At 44.9% G+C, this 23,020-nt stretch overlaps 2 protein-coding genes across 3 annotated transcripts in view; both read right to left on the bottom strand.

Moving 5' to 3' along the window:
• CPNE2 (copine 2) overlaps positions 1–23,020 on the bottom strand; it is a 129,955-nt gene that overhangs the window by 66,605 nt on the left and 40,330 nt on the right. For both annotated transcript variants that reach the window (XM_087971720.1, XM_026680123.2), the window contains 2 exons: positions 20,030–20,209; positions 12,128–12,202 (listed from right to left, as the gene is read on the bottom strand). In XM_087971720.1, coding sequence (XP_087827846.1) covers positions 12,128–12,202; positions 20,030–20,209 — 255 coding nt within the window. The remainder of the gene's footprint in view (positions 1–12,127; positions 12,203–20,029; positions 20,210–23,020) is intronic.
• The window catches only part of RSPRY1 (ring finger and SPRY domain containing 1), a 169,999-nt gene that overhangs the window by 121,620 nt on the left and 25,359 nt on the right, over positions 1–23,020 (bottom strand). The gene's annotated exons all lie outside the window — the stretch shown is intronic.

Genomic DNA, 23,020 nt, shown 5'->3' with positions numbered 1-23,020 from the left:
AGCCTCACTTTTTGTGCACTATAGAGTGATACTATCATTTCTTGTGATCTTGATGCTATCCTTCTGTTTATGCAGCCTAGGATTGTGTTGGCATTTCTGGCCGCTACAGCACATTGTTGGCTCATACTTTAGTGGTGGTACACTAGGACACATTGTGGACATCTAGATCTCATCTCACAGGTACTACTGTTGAGTCAAGCACTGCCTGTCCTGTAGCACAGCTTTCATGACAGAAGCACTGAGGTGTTTCTGGGTTGAACAGGTTAGCAATGACATCACCATTGCCCAGGAGTTCACAATTGGGAGTTGTTCATCTCCCCAGCAGGAGCTGGAGTGAACCTGGAGCAAAGGATGGGAGTTCAACCCCGTCCCATGGCACAGCTCAGGTCTCAAACGTGGGCTTGCTAACTCCATCCCAACGTCCTAACCCCATGAGCCACCATGTTGCTTGCCTATCCTCTACCTGTGCATTTGGGGTTTTTTTTCCTGCCTAATGCAGGACCCCGCTTTTCTTGTTTGCCTGGAACCAAAGTAGATCTTCTGAATTGGCTCCATGTCTAAGTTCTCAAGGAAAAACTGGCAGAAATCCGAGATCTTCTTCAAGATACTTTTTCTCTGAAAGTTTATCCAACTCAGGATGAGAGCAGCAGGAGCTCTGGAGGTCTGGATTCTCGGTGGGCACTTGGACAAATGCCTTACACATAAGACTACACCGACTCGGGATCCTTCTGTTTAAAACTAGATGGGTAGTGACTGAAACTTAAAACATACGTTGTTGGTAGGGCACTGCAACTCCTTCATTCATACTAATGGTGCAAATCCTCCAAAGTCAGCTGTGCCATGAATCGATGAATGAATCAGTTTGAATGAATCAAGGGGTTGTGTATTGTACACTCACAAAAGCTCTATTCATTCAACCCCGCTGACGTGGCCTTCTCTCCTTTTGACTAATGTTGCCAAGTCTTCTCCTCCCTTGGGTTTCTTCCAGGAAAAGGAAAACTCAAAGGTAGTTTTTAAAAAAGGCAACTGGGCTTTCTTTGTATTTCCTGGAAAACATTTCGCTTCTCGCCCTTCTTGGAACTGCTGAAAGGACACCCATTGGTACTGTTCAGGTGACCCTGAGGGCATAGATAATCCTCCAGTAGCCTCAACGACTCTTAGAGAGACTGCAAACGATCAGATGATTGCAAGGAAAATAAATCCTTCCATTCTCCACCATTCGGCTAGAACTGAAGAAGCTTCTTGGATGAGAAGTCTTCAAGGAAGCAAAAAAAGAAACAAAGAAACACAGCTGCCTTTTGGGGGAAAAAAGCACCTTTGGGACACCTGTGACCTGGATGACTGAGAATCTCAGTAGAATTCGAGGAGGCGGCTTCCTTCAACTGCAAGAGAGCAACAGGGCCATTCTTGGCCGAGCCATTTGCAATCTGTACAGCGGGCAAAGAGTTCAGACTTCAAAGTGTTGACCTGATTCCTCTCCATTCCATGGAAGTAGTTCTTTTGCAACCTTTCCTACTTGATTGCTGACCAACTGAATGCAGACTGAATGGCACTGGGGGGGTTTTCAAGCAGCAGCAACAGCAGGTTTGCTACTCAGCAGGGGACAGTCAAATCAGAGCAACTTGTAATCTGTATTCATGAGGCAGCCAGAGAACCCAGCTTATTTTCTTCCGTATTGCCCCTACACGCAACGCTTTGATAAAGAAACTTCTTACAAGAGGAGGAGGAGGAGGAGGAGGAGGAGGAGGAGGAGGAGGAGGAGGAGGAGGAGGAGGAGGAGGAGGAGGAGGAGGAGGAGGAGGAGGAGGAGGAGGAGTTCCATCTTTATTATAAAAATTATTTGTTATTACATTAACACAATCTTGCAAGACTTCCCCTTTGGATTAAATGAAGAATGCACAGCCCACAAGTTTCCAATGGTATCCGAAATGGTATAGGATTGTTCTCCTGCCTGAGCAGGAGGCTGGACTAGAAGACCTCCACGATCCCTTTCAGATTCTATTTTCTATTTTCTATGTGAACTTTTCTGAGCTTACTGCCAAGTGCCTGGACTTTTGCATTTCATGGCCATCCCTTTGTCCCATTGTCTTCCCTTCCCATCCCCAATTCCAGTTGGGCGTTGTTCTTGCATAGAACTGCTCCTTTGAAATAAGTCCCAGTCCTGCTGGCAAAGGGATTGACACCATTTTCCCCAAACCAAAATCCCTCCCAGATGTGGTGGGGCCACACAGACAGGTCGTTCTCCAGCACATCTGGAGAGCAGGATTGGCCCAGATGTCGGTCCGAGACTCCACGTCCCTCCAAGGCTCAGGATTCCCTCATCAATGGTCCTCTGTAGCAGAAGAAACACAATTCCACCAGAAGACGACTTGGAAAAGCTCAACCCTGTGATGGCCAAACCCGAGATCAGCAAAGCACATAATTAAGGCCCTATTAAGGCTGTCCACAGAAATAGCAAAACAACCGTCTTTTGGCTCAGTGAAATCAAGCAGCCAGATGGACCTGCTGTATGATTTTTTAAAAATGGTTATTTTCCACCTTCAGTGCTGGAAATCACAAGTCCTGGGCCTTCTTTAGAGACAGATTTTGGCAAAATTCATCAAGCATGTTCAGTTATATAGGCAAGTCTGCAGTATCTGTTGGTATCCTCTCAGGGAATCGACAGGGTGCAAATGAGGAGGGCCAGAGGGAAAACTCCAAGAGACATTCCACAAAGAAACACCCCAATGTTCAGCCATCTGAATGAAAACAAGAGTTGCTTGACTCTGGCATCCGAGCCCTAGAAACAGGCAGAACCTTCACCATTTACAGAATGGCAGAACTTACAGAATAAGAGTTGGAAGGGACCTTGGAGGTCTTCTAGTCCAACCCCCTGCTCAAGCAGGAGACCCTATACAATTCCAGATAAGTGGCTGTCCAGTCTCTTCTTCAAAGCCTCCAGGGATGGGAACCTCCACAACTTCTGAAGCCAAGCCGTTCTACTGGTTAATTACTAATTGCCTTTGATGTGTTTTGTTGTTGTGCAATCACTAAGTCGTGTCCAACTCTTTGCAGCCTAATGGACCGTAGCTTGCCAGGCCCTTCCATCCTCCAGTCTCCCAAGGTTTGCCCAAATTTATTTTTACTGTGTCGACAATAATATATATAATCTTCTCATCCTCCATCATCCCCTTCTCCTTTTGACTTCCATCTTTCCCAACACCCGGGTCTTCTCCAATAAATCCTCTTTTCTCATTAGGGGCCCAAAGTATTTGACCTTGAGCTTCAAATATCTGTCCTTCCAAAGGACTGTCTTGGTTGGTTTCCTTTAGGAAATCACCTCCATGGCCTGAATCTATTATAAATATATCCAATCCTTTTACAGCCATATAATGCCGTATGCAAAGGTTAGTCAATCCACCAGTCAATCAAATCTTTATTACGGTCAAAGACCACCATAAGGAGGGTGAGATGCAGTCAATTAAAAAAAACATAAAGAAGATACATAAGAAAAATTAGGAGGTATGATGGCTCCACAGTTGAAGATGCTAAACTGGAAAGCTGACAGTCCAGGTTCGAGACCCAGGAGCCAAGCAACTGGGTGAGTTCCCCTTCCTTCTCCAGCTCCTGCTCACCTAGCAGTTCGAAAGCATGCAAATGCAAGTAGATAAATAGGTACCACTTTGGTGGGAAGGTAAACTGTTCTTTGGCGTATAGCCATGCAGGCCAGATGGCCACAAAAGTGTCTTCGGACAACATGGGTTCCCTCAGTCTAGCAACAGAGATGAGTATCATACCCTAGACAAGTGTTCTCCAACCTTTTCGGTTGGTGCCCGGTGCATGGGGATGAAGGGATAGTTTTGTGCAAGCAGTGTGTCAGAATTCCAGCAGTTCCCCCCATTTAAATCATGAATCTCAAGATTCAAAACTTCAAAAGGATTTATGGGGAGTTAACATTGTCCAGCACTGCCTGGGTGTAGCCGACTCTGAGGCACATCATTCATTGTCACCCTGGACCCTAGTTTTCCCCCACCCCCTGGGTGTATCATAATTCATATTCTCCAATGGGACACATCCATAGCCAAGAGTCATCCATCAGGCTTTCCAGTTAGAATTTTGCGTGGCAGAAACTTTAGTCACCTAGTTACTATCTTTGAAAATTATTTATGGAATGCACTTTTGATTTCCAAGCTGCCGCACTGCTCCCCCCTCCCTTTCTGTTGGCAACTCTAAAAAGACCAGAGAAATATGTTATGAATTGACATGGTGTGCATGTGCCGGCCACTTGGGTGAATAGGGCTGCGAGCTCAGGTGCCTGCCACTCATGTGAGTGGGGTTGCACATACACACACACACATACATCAATCCATCACTCACACAGCCCAGTTGCAAATTGGCCAAGGCCTGATAGTGGCCCATGGTCCACAGGTTGGGGACCCCTGCCCTAGACTATGACATGACTGGACAAGGAAACCTTAACCTTTACACAAAAATTATGAAAAGCTAGAAGATATATAAATATATTACAACAGAAGAAAGTACATAGAAAACGAGAATCTAAAAGTATCTAAATGTAGTACACAAAGAGGAGTCAATCCAACCTTTATTACTGTCATAGATCTGCATAAAGAGAATCAAACGAAGTTTACAGTTTAACCAAGTTGGAAGGGACCTTGTAGGTCATCTAGTCCAACCCCCCTGCCCAAGCAGGAGACCCTATACCATTTCTGACAAATGCAATCAATGAAAATATATATGATACATAAACATTATGAGAAGCTGGAAGATATTAAAATATATTTAAATAGAAAGCATATATGTAGGGTGGGAAAGAGTCTAAAAGAAACTAAAAGGTGAGATTGGAGCATTTGGGATGGGTGTAAGGGAGCAGACTGTCTCACATTACAGAGCACTCTTGGATGGTGAACTAAATGCCCATTAAGTCTGGCTTTATGGCACAGGGCATCACCTGGTGGATTCTAAGTGCTGCTGTACAAAACCTGGCAATAAAATATATGTTTAGTAAGGTTGGTATCTGAGAACAGCAGGGCAGGTATAAGATTGACCTCTGTCCCCTGGGTATTTAGGCCGCAATGGTGAAATGAAGCTAGTAAAGCTGTTTCTGTAGGGCAGCCAAGGGGGAAATACACATTCCATTGTTTGGGTGTGTCCAGAGTCACAGGAGCCTTGCCTCTCCAAGGAAAAAATCTTCCCACCTTCAAGGTCAGCTGGGGGCAGGATATTGGGCCAGGCCCTTCATCTTCCTCATCATCTCTCATCTTTCCTATACATAACCATCTCCTATTATTATCTATGATTATCACTTGTTGATGTATCTTATGGTTAATGATTAAAACTATGGTGTATGATGTGTCACTTTGTTGTTTGCATGTACACTGAGAGCTTATGCACCAGAGAGAAATTCCTTGTGTATCCAGTCATACCTAGCAAATAAAGAATTATATTCTGTTCTGTTCTGTTCTCTCCTGTCCTGTCCTGTCCTGTCCTGTCCTGATCTGGTCTGGTCTGGTCTGGTCTAATCTAATTTCTGTTCTGTTCTATTCTTTTCTACTCTACTCTACTCTATTTTCTGGTCTAGTCTAGTCCAATCCAGCCCATTCTATTCTTTCTCTATTCCATTCCATTCCTTCGTTCTATTTTGTTCTGTTCTACTCTACTCTACTCTACTCTACTCTACTCTACTCTACTCTACTCTACTCTACTTACTTCTCTACTCTACTCTATTTTCTGGTCTAGTCTAATCCAATCCAGCCCATTCTATTCTTTCTCTATTCCATTCCATTCCTTCGTTCTATTTTGTTCTGTTCTACTCTACTCTGCTCTACTCTACTCTACTCTACTCTACTCTACTCTACTCTACTCTACTCTATTTTCTGGTCTAGTCTAGTCCAATCCAGCCCATTCTATTCTTTCTCTATTCCATTCCATTCCTTCGTTCTATTTTGTTCTGTTCTACTCTACTCTACTCTACTCTACTCTACTCTACTCTACTCTACTCTATTTTCTGGTCTAGTCTAGTCCAATCCAGTGCATTCTATTCTTTCTCTATTCCGTTCCATTCCTTCGTTATATTTTGTTCTGTTCTACTCTACTCTACTCTACACTACACTACTCTACTCTACTCTACTCTCTCTACTCTATTTTCTGGTCTAGTCTAGTCCAATCCAGCCCATTCTATTCTTTCTCTATTCCATTCCATTCCTTCGTTCTATTTTGTTCTGTTCTGTTCTACTCTACTCTACTCTACTCTACTCTACTCTCTACTCTACTCTACTCTACTCTATTTTTTCTGGTCTAGTCTAGTCCAATCCAGTCGATTCTATTCTTTCTCTATTCCGTTCCATTCCTTCGTTCTATTTTGTTCTGTTCTACTCTACTCTACTCTACTCTACTCTACTCTACTCTACTCTATTTTCTGGTCTAGTCTAGTCCAATCCAGTGCATTCTATTCTTTCTCTATTCCGTTCCATTCCTTCATTCTATTTTGTTCTGTTCTACTCTACTCTACTCTACTCTACTCTACTCTCTCTCTACTCTATTTTCTGGTCTAGTCTAGTCCAATCCAGTGCATTCTATTCTTTCTCTATTCCGTTCCATTCCTTCATTCTATTTTGTTCTGTTCTATTCTATTCAATTCTACTCTACTCTACTCTACTCTACTCTACTCTACTCTATTTTCTGGTCTAGTCTAGTCCAATCCAGTGCATTCTATTCTTTCTCTATTCTCCATTCCTTCGTTCTATTTTGTTCTGTTCTACTCTACTCTACTCTACTCTACTCTACTCTACTCTACTCTATTTTCTGGTCTAGTCTAGTCCAATCCAGTGCATTCTATTCTTTCTCTATTCCGTTCCATTCCTTCATTCTATTTTGTTCTGTTCTGTTCTACTCTACTCTACTCTACTCTACTCTACTCTACTCTACTCTACTCTACTCTACTCTACTCTACTCTACTCTACTCTATTTTCTGGTCTAGTCTAGTCCAATCCAGTCGATTCTATTCTTTCTCTATTCCGTTCCATTCCTTTGTTCTATTTTGTTCTGTTCTATTCTACTTCAAGTCTAATTAGGTATATCATAGGGGAGACAAGAGTACCCGTGCATTCACTGGCAATAAAGGTTGCAGGTCTGGTTTGTAACCTTCCCCCAGGAGTGAGGAGGGAAGGCGGATTTTGCAGTAACCTTCCCCTCCCACGCCCACCAAGCCACGCCCACCAAGCCACGCCACGTCCACCAAGCCACGCCCACAGAACCAGTAGTAAACAAATTTGAATCCCACCACTGGCTAGATCCCTAATCTCTAATGATCCCTAGATCCCTCAGGTATTGTATGATTTCACCTCTGGGCACTTTTCCATCTTTGCTCCTTTTTTGGTTGCTTTCTAGGCTTGCTTCTTTGGCAGTCAGTTAAACCTTCAAAGACACTTTGAGGATTCTTGGTTCTTTTCCTCTCTTGTTCTCCATACAGCAGAGGAATTAAACCGTTTAAAACTTCCCCAGAGATTGTTGAGTGATCTCCTAACACAGATTACCTCTCACAAGCCCTCTAGCTCATCTCATAGCTTCGTATCATTAAGCGTGGAACAAGCTGCTCTCCCCAACTGAAGGATAAAGAGATAAAAGAGAACGAGACGCAGAGAGGGGAAAAAAAAAACCCTTTTAAAATACGGTTCAGAGAGGGCGAGTTTTGGCTTTACTCCATGTGCAGGCTGAGAGTGCTCCTTCGCATTAGCACAACTAACTGATGGAAAAGGCAGGCCTCCATGTGCCGCCAGAAGAAGGCCCGTTGCTAAGATACCTGTTGCTAAGTAGTAAGTTTGCTCTTACTCACAAATGCTCCAGATTATCTCTCTATCAAGCCCTTTGCAATCATTTCGGTCTCATGGCTCTTTTGCACATGAAAGAACTGGCAAAAATAAACGGATCCATGTTTGGGGGCAGGAGTGTGCCTTTGCCCACCCATGCACACATTGGTGCAAATGCTAATAATGACTTAATAGCAGTAGCACTTAGACTTACGTACCACTTAACTGTGCTTTACAGACCTCTCTAAATGGTTTAGAGAGTCAGCCTATTGCCCCCAACCTCCTGGGTCCACTGACCTCAGAAGAGTCAATTTTGAGCCGGTCAAGATTGAACTACTGGCAGTGGGCAGTCAACCTGCAATACTGCATTCTAACCACTGTGCATCATGGATGGATGGATGGATGGATGGATGGATGGATGGATGGATGGATAATAGCATTTAGACTTATATACTGCTTACAGTGCTTTACAGCCCTCTAAGCAGTTTACAGAATTGCCCCCAACAATCCACATTTTACCCACCTCGGAAGGATGGGAGGGAGGAAGGAAGGAAGGAAGGAAGGAAGGGAAGGAAGGAAGGGAAGGAAGGAAGGAAGGAAGGAAGGAAGGAAGGAAGGAAGGAAGGAAGGAAGGAAGGAAGGAAGGAAGGAAGGAAGGAAGGAAGGAAGAAAAGGAAGATAGCAATATCACTTAGACTTATATACCACTTCACAATGCTTTACAGGCCTCTCTAAGCTGTTTACAGAGTCAGCCTCTTGCCCCCAACAATTTCGGTCCTCATTTTAACCACCTTGGAAGGACGGAAGGCTGAGTCAACCTGAAGCCTGGTGGGATTCGAACTGCCAAATTGCAGGCAGCAGAAGTAGCCTGCAGTACCACATTCTAACCACTGTGCCTCCATGGCTCAACGGCGCTCTCCCCCTGCCCCTTTTTATATTATACCTCTTCAGAAAGCAAGCCTGAAAGCAAGGTTTTAATGACTTGTTTGCCGTTCCATGGCATTTCTGTCTGAATATAAAGAAATAAATAAATCTCAAACCCTGCTCTCTGGGAAAAAAAACAAAAAACCAAAAATGTTAGTAGGAAAGAAAAGAAGAGGACGGCCAACAGCAAGATTTAAAGTTAGAGTGGCAATCAGTGAATTATTGAGAGATCTGAAGGACAAAGTTGGTGCCATACCTTCGTGGAAAAAAAATCTATCCTTGCGGTTGCTAAGAATCAATACCAACACAATGGCCCATAATCAATCAATTTTGTGACAACCGATCTTTGACCGACTGCATAGAGAATTCTACCCTGCTGAAAAGAATGGAAATATAGCAATAGCACTCAGACTTATATACCGCTTCACAGTGCTTTCCAGCCCTTTCTAAGCGGTTTGCAGAGTCAGCCTCTTGCCCCCAACAATCTGGGTCCTCGTTTTACCCACCTTGGAAGGACGGAAGGCTGAGTCAACCTTGAGCCTGGTGGGATTTGAACTGCCAAACTGTAGGCAGCTGGCGGTCAGCAGAAGTAGCCTGCAGTACAGCACTCTAACCACTGGGCCACAGAGGCTCCTTATATCGTTACGATTTCCGAACCAGGAAGCAGAGGAACACAACAACAGGATTTGAACCAACAGTTGAGCCAGCCCCAAAAGATTCAACCCTTGAAACACACTGACAACTCTCTTCCAACACACTGATGGATCCCTGCCCATGTCTCCCCTGCCAATTAGAACACAGAATCATGGGGTGGAATGGACCTTGGAATTTTCCTAGTACAGCCCACTTTCCAGGGCAGGTCACTTATACCACGTTGGTCAAGTGGCTGTCCAATTTCTTCCTGAAAACCTCCAGCGATATCGCCATTCCTCCGATTAATTGTTCTCAATGTCAGGAAATTTCTCCTTCCTTCCCGGTAGGATCTCTCTTTAACAATCTTGCACCCATTATATTCTGATCTAGGCTTCCCAAGATCATGAAGCAGACTCCTCGTCCCTATAAAACCCTTTTTATTTAGGTCAAGAGAATTCCTCTCCAACAAAGTCCCGGCAAACAGTCTTTCATAAGATTTCACAACTACAGAACTTTATCAGGCTTGGAGAGTTGCCAGGCTGATATCTTCCAAATCCCACACTGCAGCAGAAATTACTTGGCAAGAAGTCAGGAACAGATCTTCACACTAATTAAACGAACTAATTGTCTCCTGCAAACACCACTCCCCTTTCACTCCTGTTTATTCCCTATGGGAGGGGTCATTCACTGTCCACCTGTGTCTTTACTCCCGAGTCGGCCCTTGTTCCTTAACTGTCCCCTTCTCCTGGCAGCTCTGCGCATGCACATATCAGGAACAGGCTCCAGCTGTTTTTCTGCCCCACTGATCTCCGACTCCAAAGGCAGCTGATAACTGTCAGACGGCCCTGGCCCGATCTCTGCCTCTGATGCAGAGCCCTCATCCGAGCCTTCCTCAGACTCCAGGACTGGCCCATGTTCCTCCCCAACCTCCTCACTGTCCGAGTCTGCCACCAGCTCCGCTGACCACTGGCAGGCCACAACACATTACTTCCTGACCTCAAGTCCTTTGCAGAATCGGTTGACCCCCTTTTCTTTGTGGCAGCCCCTCAAGTACTGGAAGATAGCTATCATGTCACACCTAGTCCTTCTCTTTGTTAGGCTGGATAATAACCCAGTTCTCTCGATTATTCATTGTATGGTTTGGCCCGCTGACCCTTACTGTCTTTGTTGCTCTTCTCTGTAAACATGCTGGACTGAGGCTTACACCTCACAGGCGATATCTAGCCTCAAATCCTCACCTACCCATAAATTCAGTCAACTGAACCTACCAGCCATATGGCCATTTTTACTCCTACAAAGGGATTAACAACACAACATCCACAACGGTTGGAAGTTGCCGGAAATATCACGTTATTCTGAGCACTTTTGCAAAAAAGTCATACAAAATCTCAAGATTGCCAAAAGCTCAACAATTTAAAAAAAAAATCATTTATATTTGTATTCACTGCTTGGAAACAAAAGTTCCACTCTGGACTTAGTCCAAGAAACTTGATGAATAGACATTGATCTCTGGCTCACTTCAGGCCCCCTTAGATGGATAGTAATGGCGAGATTCTTTTCTATCATTTAACCATTTCACTATCAATACAATGGTGTTTACTAACAATGAAGATACAACAGCGAAATCCAGTAAAAAATAAACTTGATAATTTAAAAATCCCACAAGCATTTAGTTAAAGTGTAAAAATACTCCCACCTTAACTATTAATTATTATTATTTATTCTTGTGGCAGCATTAGACTTCAGGAACCAAATCTGGGATGCCTTTTGTAGGGAAAATCAGTTTTCAGGTGAATAGCAATAGCACTTAGTCCTATATACCGCTTCACAGTGCTTTCCAGCCCTCTTTAAGCTATTAGGTTTACTGAGTCAGCCTATTGCCTGCCTGCCTGCCTTCTTCCCTTAGCGCTTAGATTTATATACCTCTTCACGGTGCTTTCCAGCTTTCTCTAAGTGGTTTACAGAGCCAGCCTCTTGCCCCCAACAATCTGGGTCCTCATTTTAGTGACTTCTGAAGGATGGAAGGATGAGTCAATCTTGAGCTGGTCAGGATTGAACTCCAGGCCATGGGCAGAGTCAGCCTGCAATACTGCATTCTAACCACTGCACACCATGGATGGATGGATGGATGGATGGATGGATGGATGGATGGATGGCCAATAGCAATAGCACTTAGACTTATACACTACATCATTGTGCTTTACAGCTCTCCATAAGTGATTTACAGAGTCAGCCTCTTGCCCCCCAACAATCTGGCTCCTCATTTTACCCACCTTGGAAGGATGGAAGGCTGAGTCAACCTGGAGCTGGTCAGTATTGAACTCCCGGCCTTGGGCAGCCTGCAATACTGCATTCTAGCCACTGAACCATCGAGGCTCACAGAGACTTTGTTTAACAGACAAATTGAGACATAAAGAGGGGTGTCTGCATAGCTCACAGTGGCCTGTGGCAAGTTTTATCAGGACATTCCCATAGCAACCCCTGAATGTGCAAATGCTTCTTTTAACTAAGGCAATTGTTCTCGGCAGATAACAGAAGGGCGGGAAGTAACTGAGATATATTGCACTGTTACTTATGAATATGTATGCATGCTTCGTTTCCCCCCTGCTTTTTGAAATCTCTCTTTTTGAAATGCCTCTCTGCCTGCAGTGATGTGTCTCCCACTATTCTTTTGTTCGAGACCCCCGCTCCGTTATGTCCTCCTAATAAATCACTGTGCTTTGATTCCATATTTTAATGCCACATGTCTCAAAAGATCACCCTACCGTTATTATTCCCTTTCCGGCTGGTTTTCCATTCCCGAGAACGAGGGCTCTTGTTACCTTCTTGCTTGAGACAATCTAAACAAGAAAAGAAAGAAGAAAACAGGTTACGGTAGGTCCTCCCCTTACTGAACACTCGTGCAGAGGCCATTCAAAGTTTACGATGGCACTGAAATAGGAAATTGATGACTGGTCCTTGAATCAGCAACTGTTGCATCATCGTAGGACAATGAGATCACAATTTGTGAGTTTCTCTTCTGCTTTCCAGACACACAAAGTGGATGGAGAAGCTGGTTGGAAGTCGCAAATGACGATATGGAGTTTGCTTAATAATGGCAAGGAGAAGTGTCGGAACTGCTATCACATGGTCATGTTTAGTGTGGTTTGGTGTAGTTTGGTGTGGTTTTGTGTGGTGTGGTATGGTATGATATGATTTGATGTGATGTACTATAGTTTATTCATTAGATTACAGATAATCAGAGTTGGAAGGGACCTTGTAGATCATCTAGTCCAACCCCCCACCCAAGCAGGAGACCCTACACCATTTCTGATAAATGGCAGTCCAGTCTCTTCTTGAAATCCTCCAGGGATGAAGATCCCACAACTTCCGAAGGCAACTTCTGTTCCATGGGTTGATTGCTCTCCCTATCAGAAAGTTTCCCTTATTTCCAGATTGAATCTCTCCTTGATCAGTTTCCATCCATAATTCCTTGTCTGGCCTTCAGTTGCTTTGGAGAACAGCTTGAACCCTTCCTCCTCCCTGTGGCAGCCCCTCATGTGACTCAATCAGGAACTGAATTTTTTCCCTCCTAATCTGTGCAAGCAGGCAGTTCACGTCTGATCTGATGCATTAAAAATATCAAGCTAAGCTGCCCGGCCTCCTGACGTAAAAATGAAATTAAAAAGAAGGAGAAAAGTAGGCTGAACCATGTTTCCTTAAAAACTCTCTCCAAATTCGCTGATGGGCTGCTTGTAAACAATGCACCTGAAAGTGCACACGAACATACGTGTGTTGTGGTCTGCAGACAGTCTGCGGAGCTGGCAGCAAAATTGGACAGTGGGAAAGAAGAGGGACCAGTCTGGGAATCTGGGGAGGACTCAGATGAGGGTCCTGCATGCTGGCTCATATTTAGCTGGTGGACAACCAGCTAAATAGGAGCCAGCCATGTGCAGCAGCAGCCAAAAAAGCCAATGCAATCCTAAATTGAATTAACAGGGGGATACAATCAAGATCAAATGAGGTACTAATACTGCTCTATAAATCCGTAGTAAGACCACACCTAGAGTACTGCATTCAGTTTTGGTCACCACACTATAAAAAAGATGTTGAGACTCTAGAAAAAGTGCAGAGAAGAGCAACCAGGATGATTATGGGACTGGAGACCAAAACATACGATGAACGGTTGCAGGAACTGGGCCTGGCTAGTCTAGTGAAGAGAAGGACCAGGGGAGACAGGATAGCATCTTCCAATATTTGAGGGGCTGCCCCAGAGAGGAGGAAGAGGTCAAGCTATTCTCCAAGGCACCCAAAGGCCAGACAAGGAATAATGGATGGAAACTGAACAAGGAGAGATTCAACCTGGAAATAAATCCATCAAAACCTGGCACTCCATGAACAACTCCATCAACAGACACACTGACCCACAACCAGCCTACGAACCACCCAGAATCCAAATCAACCCCACAGCCAACCAGAGGCAGCCCCGACCCACGACCAACCTATGCAAACCTCCCAACCAGAAGTTCAATCCCAATGACCCTCACCTGATGTAATCTCCTTATCACAAGACCCACTGATGATTCATACCTGACCCATCACAAGACCCTCACTTGATACACCCACACCCGAAGCCCCTTATAAACAGAGGAACACGGACATTCCCTAAACTCTGCTCAATGTTTGGAAACCAACCCACAAGCTTGGAGAATGAACCGTCACCCTCATTTGCATTTTGTTATTTGTTGTTAGTTGTGAACTTGTATCCGACCCATCGTGACCCCATGGACAATGTTCCTCCAAGATGTTGTGGCCCGCCAGCGGCTGACAAAGCTGGCGGCAGAATCGGACAGTAGTGAGGAGGTTGGGGAGGAACCTGGGCCAGTCTTGGAGGCTGAGGAGGGCTCGGACGAGGGCTCTGCATCAGAGGCAGGGATGGGGCCAGGGCAGGCTGGCAGTCATCAGCTGCCTTCAGACTCAGACAGCAGTGAGGCGGGGGTGATTCTGGAACCGGTTCCCAGCCTGCACATGCACAGGGCTACCAGAAAACAAGAACAATTGAGAAAGCAGGGTCAACTGAGAAGGAAGGCCACACCTCGGAGATGGTTGGCTCCTCCCATAGGACATAAAAGAACAGCGAATGGGACGTGAGCTTTTGCAGGAAGCAATTAATCCGTCTGGTCGATTCAAGCTTTGAAAAGTTCTGTTGGACTCTGTGTTGAGTTTGGCCTTGCCCTGCATTTGGCAATTAGTTCCCTGGCAGCATTCCAAGTTGCAATAAGGCGGGTGTTTATAAATATTCCCCTGAAAGACTGTTTGGGAAGCCTGGCTGGCTGTGAATGAACGTAATTCACAGCTGTGGAAATAAGAGGTTTTGCCAGAACTAAGATTGCGTTTTATGCTTTCTAAGGAAGCCTAGCTGAGACACAGGCCTTCCTGTCCTCCACCATCCCCCGGAGTCCATTTAACCCAACTGCTTCAGGGACTCCATCCAGCCCGCTCCTTCTCTGCCATCCCCTTCTTCTTCTTTTGCCCTCCATCGTTCCCAGCTCTTGTCCAGTGAGTCCTTCCTTCCTTCTCATGAGGTGGCCAAAGTCTTTTGAGTTTCATCTTCAGGATCTGGCCTTCTAAAGAGCTTTCAAGGTTGATTTCCTCCAGGATTGACCAGCTGGATCGCCTTGCAGTCCAAGGGACTCACAGGAGTCTTCTCCAGCACCAGAGCTCCATTCTTTGGTGCTCAGCCTTACACCCTATCAATATACACGCCTGCTGACACACACACACACACACACACCATGCACATATGGGTGTTCACATGCAAATGTGGAAATAAGGGTTGCCATTTGTACAAGAGGTGGAATTCTCAGCCTACAGAGGAGGCTGCTCATTCTTCAGTGCAGGCATTGCTAAGTCAGGAGAGATGCAAGCTGGTTTCTGTTTGCCCACTGACGGTACCCATGGCTACCTGCAGAACGTAGCTTCCCTCCTGCGGGATGGAGAACCACGTTGCGTAACCTTAGCAGAGCTAGTTCAATTTAGTCGGAAATATCTCCTACATTCTTGGCAGAATTGGTGGGCAGGAGAGCTGAAGGTGTTGGACTAGGCATAGAGAGGTGTCGGTCCTCGTTCGCGCAGAGAAGCATCTTGGGTGAATTTAGGGCAATTTCTCCTCCTCGGCCCCAGAGACAGTGGGGCTCAGTGGTGAAGGGTTGCTGGCTAGGAGACAGGAGGACCCCCAAATCCCACTCCTGGCTGGCCCCACCCACCCTGCCCCTCCGCTGCCAGGAGTCTCCACATGGCCTATTTTGTATGCAGGTAAGCGCAGGGCACATACAGAGGCTCGGGAAGGGTGAAAAATGGGCCTCCCGAAAGTTCAGGAAGGCCGGAAATGGGCCCATTTCTGGCTTCTAGAGAGCCTCCGGAGCCCGGGGAGGCCGTTTTTGCTCCCGGAGCCCGGGGAGGGCAACCTCACCCTTGCCGTGGTGCAGGAGGCCGACTAGGCCACGCCCACCATGGCCACACCCACCCAGCAACCAGGCAGAGAATTGCTAAAATTGCAAAAATTGCAAAAAAATTTTTGAAGCTCACCACTGCCTCAGATGCAGTCCCTGCACCCCAAATAAGCCTCAGGAGCTCCTGGAGGATTTTGGACCAGTCATTCTCTCAGTACAACCCACCCCACCAAACAGCAAACCTGAAGAAAATTAGGGGGAGGAAATGTATTTGGGGATTTTCTTCCAGCCACAACTTAAATGACAAACAGAGTGACAGTATTGGATTGAGCCACTTTCTCCCTTATTAGCAGTATTCTTCCTGCTACCGTAGGTAAAGAACTTACATATGGGAAGGAGTTATATGCGATAATTTCTCTGCTGAGATGGCCAATAGTTGCATTTAATTATAAATAATTAAAATTGTATTCCACAATAACACCGTAGGAATAACGGCAAGTAGCGTCTCTTTCAAGGGGCCCTTTGAAACAAACCCTGCACTTTGTGAAGAGTCACAGTTTGCTTTTCCACAAGATTCCCCCAATATTTTTCTTCTCTTTTTCACCTGCTAATAATAATCAGGGCCGTGCCTCCTTTGGGAATTCTTCGTGCTTCGGTCCTCACACGAGCGCAGAATCGCTCAGCTATTAGTTCAAACAGCCCATCTTTTCTTGGCCTTCTGTGGGGGCCTGAAAAGGAGATGCTGCTGCTTTAAGAAGTCGAAGTTCATGTGTGTCTGAAAACAGCAACAACTTCTTTTAGGCTTGCTTGAAAAAGAGCAGAGAAGTGTTGTGTTCATGCACACACATGATCTGAATCCTAATTCTTAAAAGCATTTTCAAAATGTTCCTAACAGTTCTACTGATCACATCCTTTCCTTTCCTTTCCTTTCTTTTCCTTTCCTTTCCTTCTTCCCTTCCTTCCCCTTCTCCCTTCTCCCTTCTTCCGTTCCGTTCCTTTCCTTTCCATTCCTTCTTCCCTTCCTTCCCCTTCTCCCTTCTCCCTTCTTCCGCTCCTTTCCTTTCCTTCTTCCCTTCCTTCCCCTTCTCCCTTCTCCCTTCTTCCATTCCTTTCCTTTCCTTTCCATTCCTTCTTCCCTTCCTTCCCCTTCTCCCTTCTTCCGTTCCTTTCCTTTCCTTTCCATTCCTTCTTCCCTTCCTTTCCCTTCTCCCTTCTCCCTTCTTCCATTCCTTTCCTTTCCATTCCTTCTTCCCTTCCTTCCCCTTCTCCCTTCTTCCTTTCCGTTCCTTTCCTTTCCATTCCTTCTTCCCTTCCTTTCCCTTCTCCCTTCTCCCTTCTTCCATTCCTTTCCTTTCCATTCCTTCTTCCCTTCCTTCCCCTTCTCCCTTCTTCCGTTCCTTTCCTTTCCTTTCCATTCCATTCCTTCTTCCCTTCCTTCCCCTTCTCCCTTCTCCCTTCTTCCTTTCCTTTCCTTTCCTTTCCTTTCCTTTCCTTTCCTTTCCTTTCCTTTCCTTGCCATTCCATTCCATTCCATTCCATTCCTTCTTCTCTTCCTTCCCCTTCTCCCTTCTTCCTTTCCGTTCCTTTCCTTTCCTCTCCTCTCCTCTTCTTTCCTCTCCCTCTCTTCTTGTCCCTTCCCTTCCCTCCTTTTTCTTTCCCTTCCCTCCCCTCTTGTCCCTTCCCTCCCCTCCCCTCCCTTCCTATCCCCTCTTCTCCCTTCCGTTCCTTCCTTCCTTTCCCTTTCCCTCCCCTCCCTTTCCCTTGCCTCTTGCCCCTCCCCTCCTGACCCCTCTCCTTCCTTCCCTTGCCCTGCTCTTCTTCCCCTCCCCTTCTCTTCTCCACCCTTTGCCCCTCCCCTTCCCCTGCCTCCCACTCTTTCTCTTCTTGTCTTAACTCATCGTTTATCTTCTTAGTATACGAATACTCTACTACAAGAGTAATCGTGAGTTTAGACAATTATTAAAAGGGCGGGCAAATTCTTGGATGATGAGACCTTAAGCAAGCACCAGCCACAATGTCTTCACTGCACTGTTACAGACAGAAACAGTTCAAATGTCTGAATGGCTCTGAGAATAAGTGACAGAAGCATCGATGCCTTTATAATGGAGGGAGGGAGAGTAACTTGCATGTAGTCCCCAACCCCATTTAGGGGGAGGGGGTTCCTACAATCCCTTCCCCACCATATTGCTTACCTTATTAAAACAAACCACCAGTTCCCAGAGGTGGGCCTTAAAAGCACCAAATTTTGCTTCGAACCTTTTTTTTCCTAAGTCTCCAAAATAATAGAATACAAGGCTGAATAACATCACTCCACACACCCAGGGAAGAAGGAAAAAAAATCAAAATGTGATTTGCCTTCGCTGCTTTATGTTCCCCTTGCTTTTCATTGTCTAGTACCAAAGAACAAGATCCAGAATGTCACTGATCTTTGGTGCCACGTGTCTCAATGGGTGACCTGATCTGGATTGGAGAGCTAAGCAGGGTGGAGTCCAGGGGTCGCCAACCTTTTCGACTTCAGGGATCACCAAACTCGTAATTTTAAAATTCACTAATATGAATTTTGACAGACGGTAGCTTGCTGACATTGGTGGGAGAGGGAGAGGGAGAGGGAGAGAGAGAGGGAGAGGGAGAGAGAGAGAAAGAGAGAGAGAAAGAGAAAGAGAGGAGAGAGAGTGGAACAGAGAGAGGAAGAGAGAGAGGGAGGGAGAGAGAAAGAGAGAGGACAGAGAAAAGAGAGAGGAAGAAAGGGAGAGTGGAAGAGAGAGAGAGGAAGAGAGGGGAGGGAGAGAGAGAGAGAGAGAGAGGAGAGAGAGAAAGAGAGGAAGAGAGAGAGAGAGAAAGAGAGACAGAGAGAAAAAGAGAGGAAGAAAGGGAGAGTGGAAGAGAGAAAGAGAGAGGAAGAGAGGGAGGGAGAGAGGAGAGAGAAAAAGAGAGAGAGAGGAAGAGAGGGGAAGAGAGAGACAGAGAAAGAGAGAGAGAAAAAGAGAGAAGGGAGGAAGAGAGAGAGAGACAAAGTGAAAGAGAGAGAAAGAGAGAAGAGAGAGAGAGAAAGAGAGAGAGAGAGAGAGAGGAGAGAGAAGAGAAGAGAAGAGAAGAGAAGAGAAGAGAAGAGAAGAGAAGAGAAGAGAAGAGAAGAGAAGAGAAGAGAAGAGAGAGATCTGATCTAACCTCTCTCTCTCTCTCCCTCCCCCCACACACACACAGAAGCAGGGGTGGAATTCAAATTTCTTAACAACTGGTTCTGTGGGCATGGCCTAATTTGTGGGTGTGGCTTGGTGGTCATGTGACTGGCTGGGCATAGCATGTAGGTAAATATTATAAATATTTATATAAATATTGAATTTTTTATTAAAAAAGAGAAAAATTTTCCCCAAAATCAGGCAAAGCAGGCAGGCAGATTGAGTTGCTCACAGAATCACAGATTCACTTCGAGATCTGTGTATCTGCCATTAGCTACCTGAGTCTGCAGTGCTTCAGTCCTAAGGAAGGTTCGGCTCTGCTTAAAAGCAGAGCCAAAGATCTAAAGAGTAGCTAAAAAGCAAGAAATCCAACCATTTCCTGCTTTCTAGCTAATCTAAAATCTCCCAGCACAGCAGAACAGCTGATGGTCAGAAAAAGGAAAAATAGCAATTTAGCAGGCAAGTTTGCCGGGTAAGGAGTGAGTGGGCGGGGAGGGTTCCCGCAGGCCATGTGGGTGGCGCAGCCTTGTGTTCCCACGTAGCCTGGATTAATTGCTTTGGGGGGGATGCTCTGAGGGTGACGTTTCTCTACGGACCACCAAAATTTTCTCACGGATCACCAGTGGGCCACGGCCCATTGGTTGGCAACCGCTGATCTAGTCTACTCTTGAATGGGAGACTATCACAAAAGCCCAAAGCTTTGAACTTTCTAGAAGACAGCAAAGTACTTTCATACTGTTGCCAAGGAAACAATAAGGATGAGTCTATGAAGTCACCAGGAATTGAGCTTGTTTTGAGGAAACTGAAGGTGGGGCTTTGATCTAAGAGGTATCCCAAAAAAGTGGTGGACCAACTTCTCTGGATGTCCTGCAGCAGAAGATGGAGAGGCACGTGTCAGGGACATTTCAGCTTGGATTCTTCACCTGATCAGAGGGTTCAGCTTGATGGACTCAATGGCTCCTACCAGCTTAAGGATTCAACCTTCTTTCCCATAACTTGTTCCTACCCTCTTTCTTCCAAAGAGCATTGGTAGTCAGAAATTCACAACCACACTCACCGATCCCAGAGTACAAGAAAATTCGCCCAGGAAGTCATGTTCGTATAGTTGCATGCTTGATTTGTCTTGGTCAAACAAGGCAAATTTCAACTTCTGGACCTCCTCAAAGTGATAATCTACGATGAACTTTTTGGAGAAAGCCGGGTTGAGATTGTTCACTGCCGTTTCTGTCCTGTCGATCTACAAAAAAAGAAAGTGGAAGGAAAGAACCGGTGAGTTGATCAAATCCTCGTGAATGAAGTGATATTTCCTTGAGAGCAATTCAAGGCTGAGGACATATGGTGGAAGTACCTTTGTGAGGTTCAGTCTGAAAATAACTTTTTTCTTCATAATGGCCCACCAGATACACAACCCACAGTTTAGCAAAGTTGCATCTGCAAACTGCACCAGTTGGTGGGTAACTGGGTAACAAGGACATTTCTCACATCTGTTGAATTATTATATACTTTTTAATATTAATTAACTTATCAGTGTGTGACTAGCTATCAACAGAGCAAGACTGAATTTTTTTACAAATGGAGGCTGACCCAAAAAAATTATCATCCTACACTGGAAACAAACATCTGCACCTGATTTGATATGTGTTGCTTTGCCAACATTTGAATCAATCTTTTTTTTTCAACAGAAGGAGACTAAAGCAATACTGTATGAACCAAAGTTTGGGGACTTGCCCCGTTCATAAAACTATTACCAGTCCTCCTTTATTGCTACACTTATCAGTGTGGTTGTGTCGATCTTTTAATACTACTGGTTACATTTGTTCTATTATTTTTTTATTAGTTCATGTAATAACACTGTTTAAAAATAAAAGTGATTAATAGAGAGCCTGCTGGATCTGAGCACAGCTTTCTTGCAGTTTCTCTAGCTTTTCACACCAGCCGTCCAAATCCCCATTGGGCTTTTCAGCAGCTGCCTAAAAAACCCCAAGGGATCCTTCACCGAGCCTGCTTCTTCTCACCTTTTCTAGTCGTTTATTAATTGAATTAGTCTTATGACCATACCAAACCCCGTTAACCAGGTGCAATGAAGTGAAAAGGATGGATTTAGAAAAACTTCAGCAACCGAACGACTTCCAATTTAGATCCGGAGTATACCTCCATATACATTGGGTAAAGTCCTTTCACTGGTAATGAAGAGAGGATTGCAACTAGCTGTTTACATAACTGTCTGCTGAATCTTTATCTCTTTAGGAACAAACTGTTACAATCCCACCCCGCCGCCCCCAGGGAAGCCGACAAACACAACAGGAATGTCGTTTGTGCTTTTCCCCACTGAGATTTCACAGCAAGGAACACTACAGCGTGATGCTATTTCTGAAATTGAAGCGTGCGTATAGCTTACCTAACGTGCAACCTTCGCGTTAATAACTTTCTAATTCTCCTTTTCCCCATCCTCTTATCCAGGTCCCTAGCCACTGTGTCCCTTTCTCAGGTAAAGTGTCTCTTTTAACGACAGATAGTCCTCAACTACACTAAACTTGATTGCAGGAAATACGACTCCAGCAACAGAGTGGTCAATGTCTGGAATACTCTACCTGACTCTGTGGTTTCTTCCCCAAACCCCAAAAACTTTAACCTTAGACTATCTACTATGGACCTCACCCCTTTCCTAAGAGGTCTGTAGGGGGCGTGCATAAGCGCACCAACGTGCCTACCGTCCCTGTCCTATTGTTTCTTTTTAATTTTTCTTATATGTATCCATTTCATGTATCCATAACTATGTTTATACTTATACCTGTTATCTTATAATTGCTTGACAAAATAAAAATAAATAAATAAATAAATACACTCCAAATTTGGTATGGACAGGTCCAAATTTGGTATGGATGGAGAACCTAACAAAAGAAAGACAAGGTTCAAAAAGGAGCTGGATCTAGCTGGAGGCTGTAGAGAATGAAAAATCCCCCCGAAATCTTTTGGTGAATTACTACGGGAGATGCAACTAGGCAGTAACTCAGACTGCCTTATTTGCCCGTTAATTGTCAAGCGCCAGGAAAATCAAGAGACCCATATTCAAATGGATATAAAGATTTATTGAGAATAAATTTTGTAGCGAACTTGATTTCTCTACAAGAATCTGAACTACTAACCGCCAAAGGAAATTAGTGGGAGATAAGAGTCAATGGAATTCAAGATGGGCTGGACTTAGATCACTAGTGGGTATGAAGGGACTCTGGACTGATGTGTTTGACCCCTCCTCTGGGTCAGCTTGGTCATCTCTTAAATAAATATTTAAATTCCTTTTTAAAGCAGGGGTCCCCAACCTTTTGGGCATCAGGGATTGGTTCCGTGGAAAACACTTTTTCCATGAACTAAGGGGCGGAGGGGAGCACTGTGGTTTCATGCACTACCTAGATCTCACTCATGCACAGATGAAGCTTCTCTCGCTTGGGCAGGGAAATGGAATGTAGGCTCCAGACATCAAGAAGATGACCCATGAGAACCAAGGACACTTCTGCAGGTGTTTGCCAACCCCCCAAAGAGATTTTCTCATAACAATACCATGACATTTTTGTTTTTCAGCCTTGCAGGATCTTGTTTTATGAAATAAAGAGGGAAGAAGAGCTTCGCATCTCCCAACCTGTCTGCAAACATTCTATTGTTGACATCTCTCAAAAAAATCTAGGAAGTGCCAATCAACCAAATTTGGCCAAGCCAACTAGGATGCCAACCCCAAACTAAAGAAACTGGCAATATTTCATCATATCAATCTGGGCACGTTGACTGAATAAATGCCAGAAATACCTTCAGTACTAAGACATGCTGAGCGCACTGTTGAAAAAAACGCTCCCTTGCTCAACCAGGAACTCACAGAAGGGTCAATGCTGAAACGTGTCTCGCTTATGCTCTTCCTGTTAATCATTTCAATGCATGCTATGTGGAAATACACAAACACATGTACTATACACGGGGGAAAGAACAAGAGAAAGGGAGCCTGAAAGGACAAATGCAATTCAAAACAACCGGTGCTACACAACGGTTCTCAAAGCAT

The sequence above is a fragment of the Notechis scutatus genome, chromosome 9, assembly GCF_049901735.1.
Source record: "Notechis scutatus isolate UNSWTSFEM ecotype Mainland chromosome 9, rNotScu1.2, whole genome shotgun sequence".
Lineage (NCBI taxonomy): Eukaryota > Metazoa > Chordata > Lepidosauria > Squamata > Elapidae > Notechis > Notechis scutatus.
This window is presented reverse-complemented; position numbering and strand designations above follow the sequence as displayed.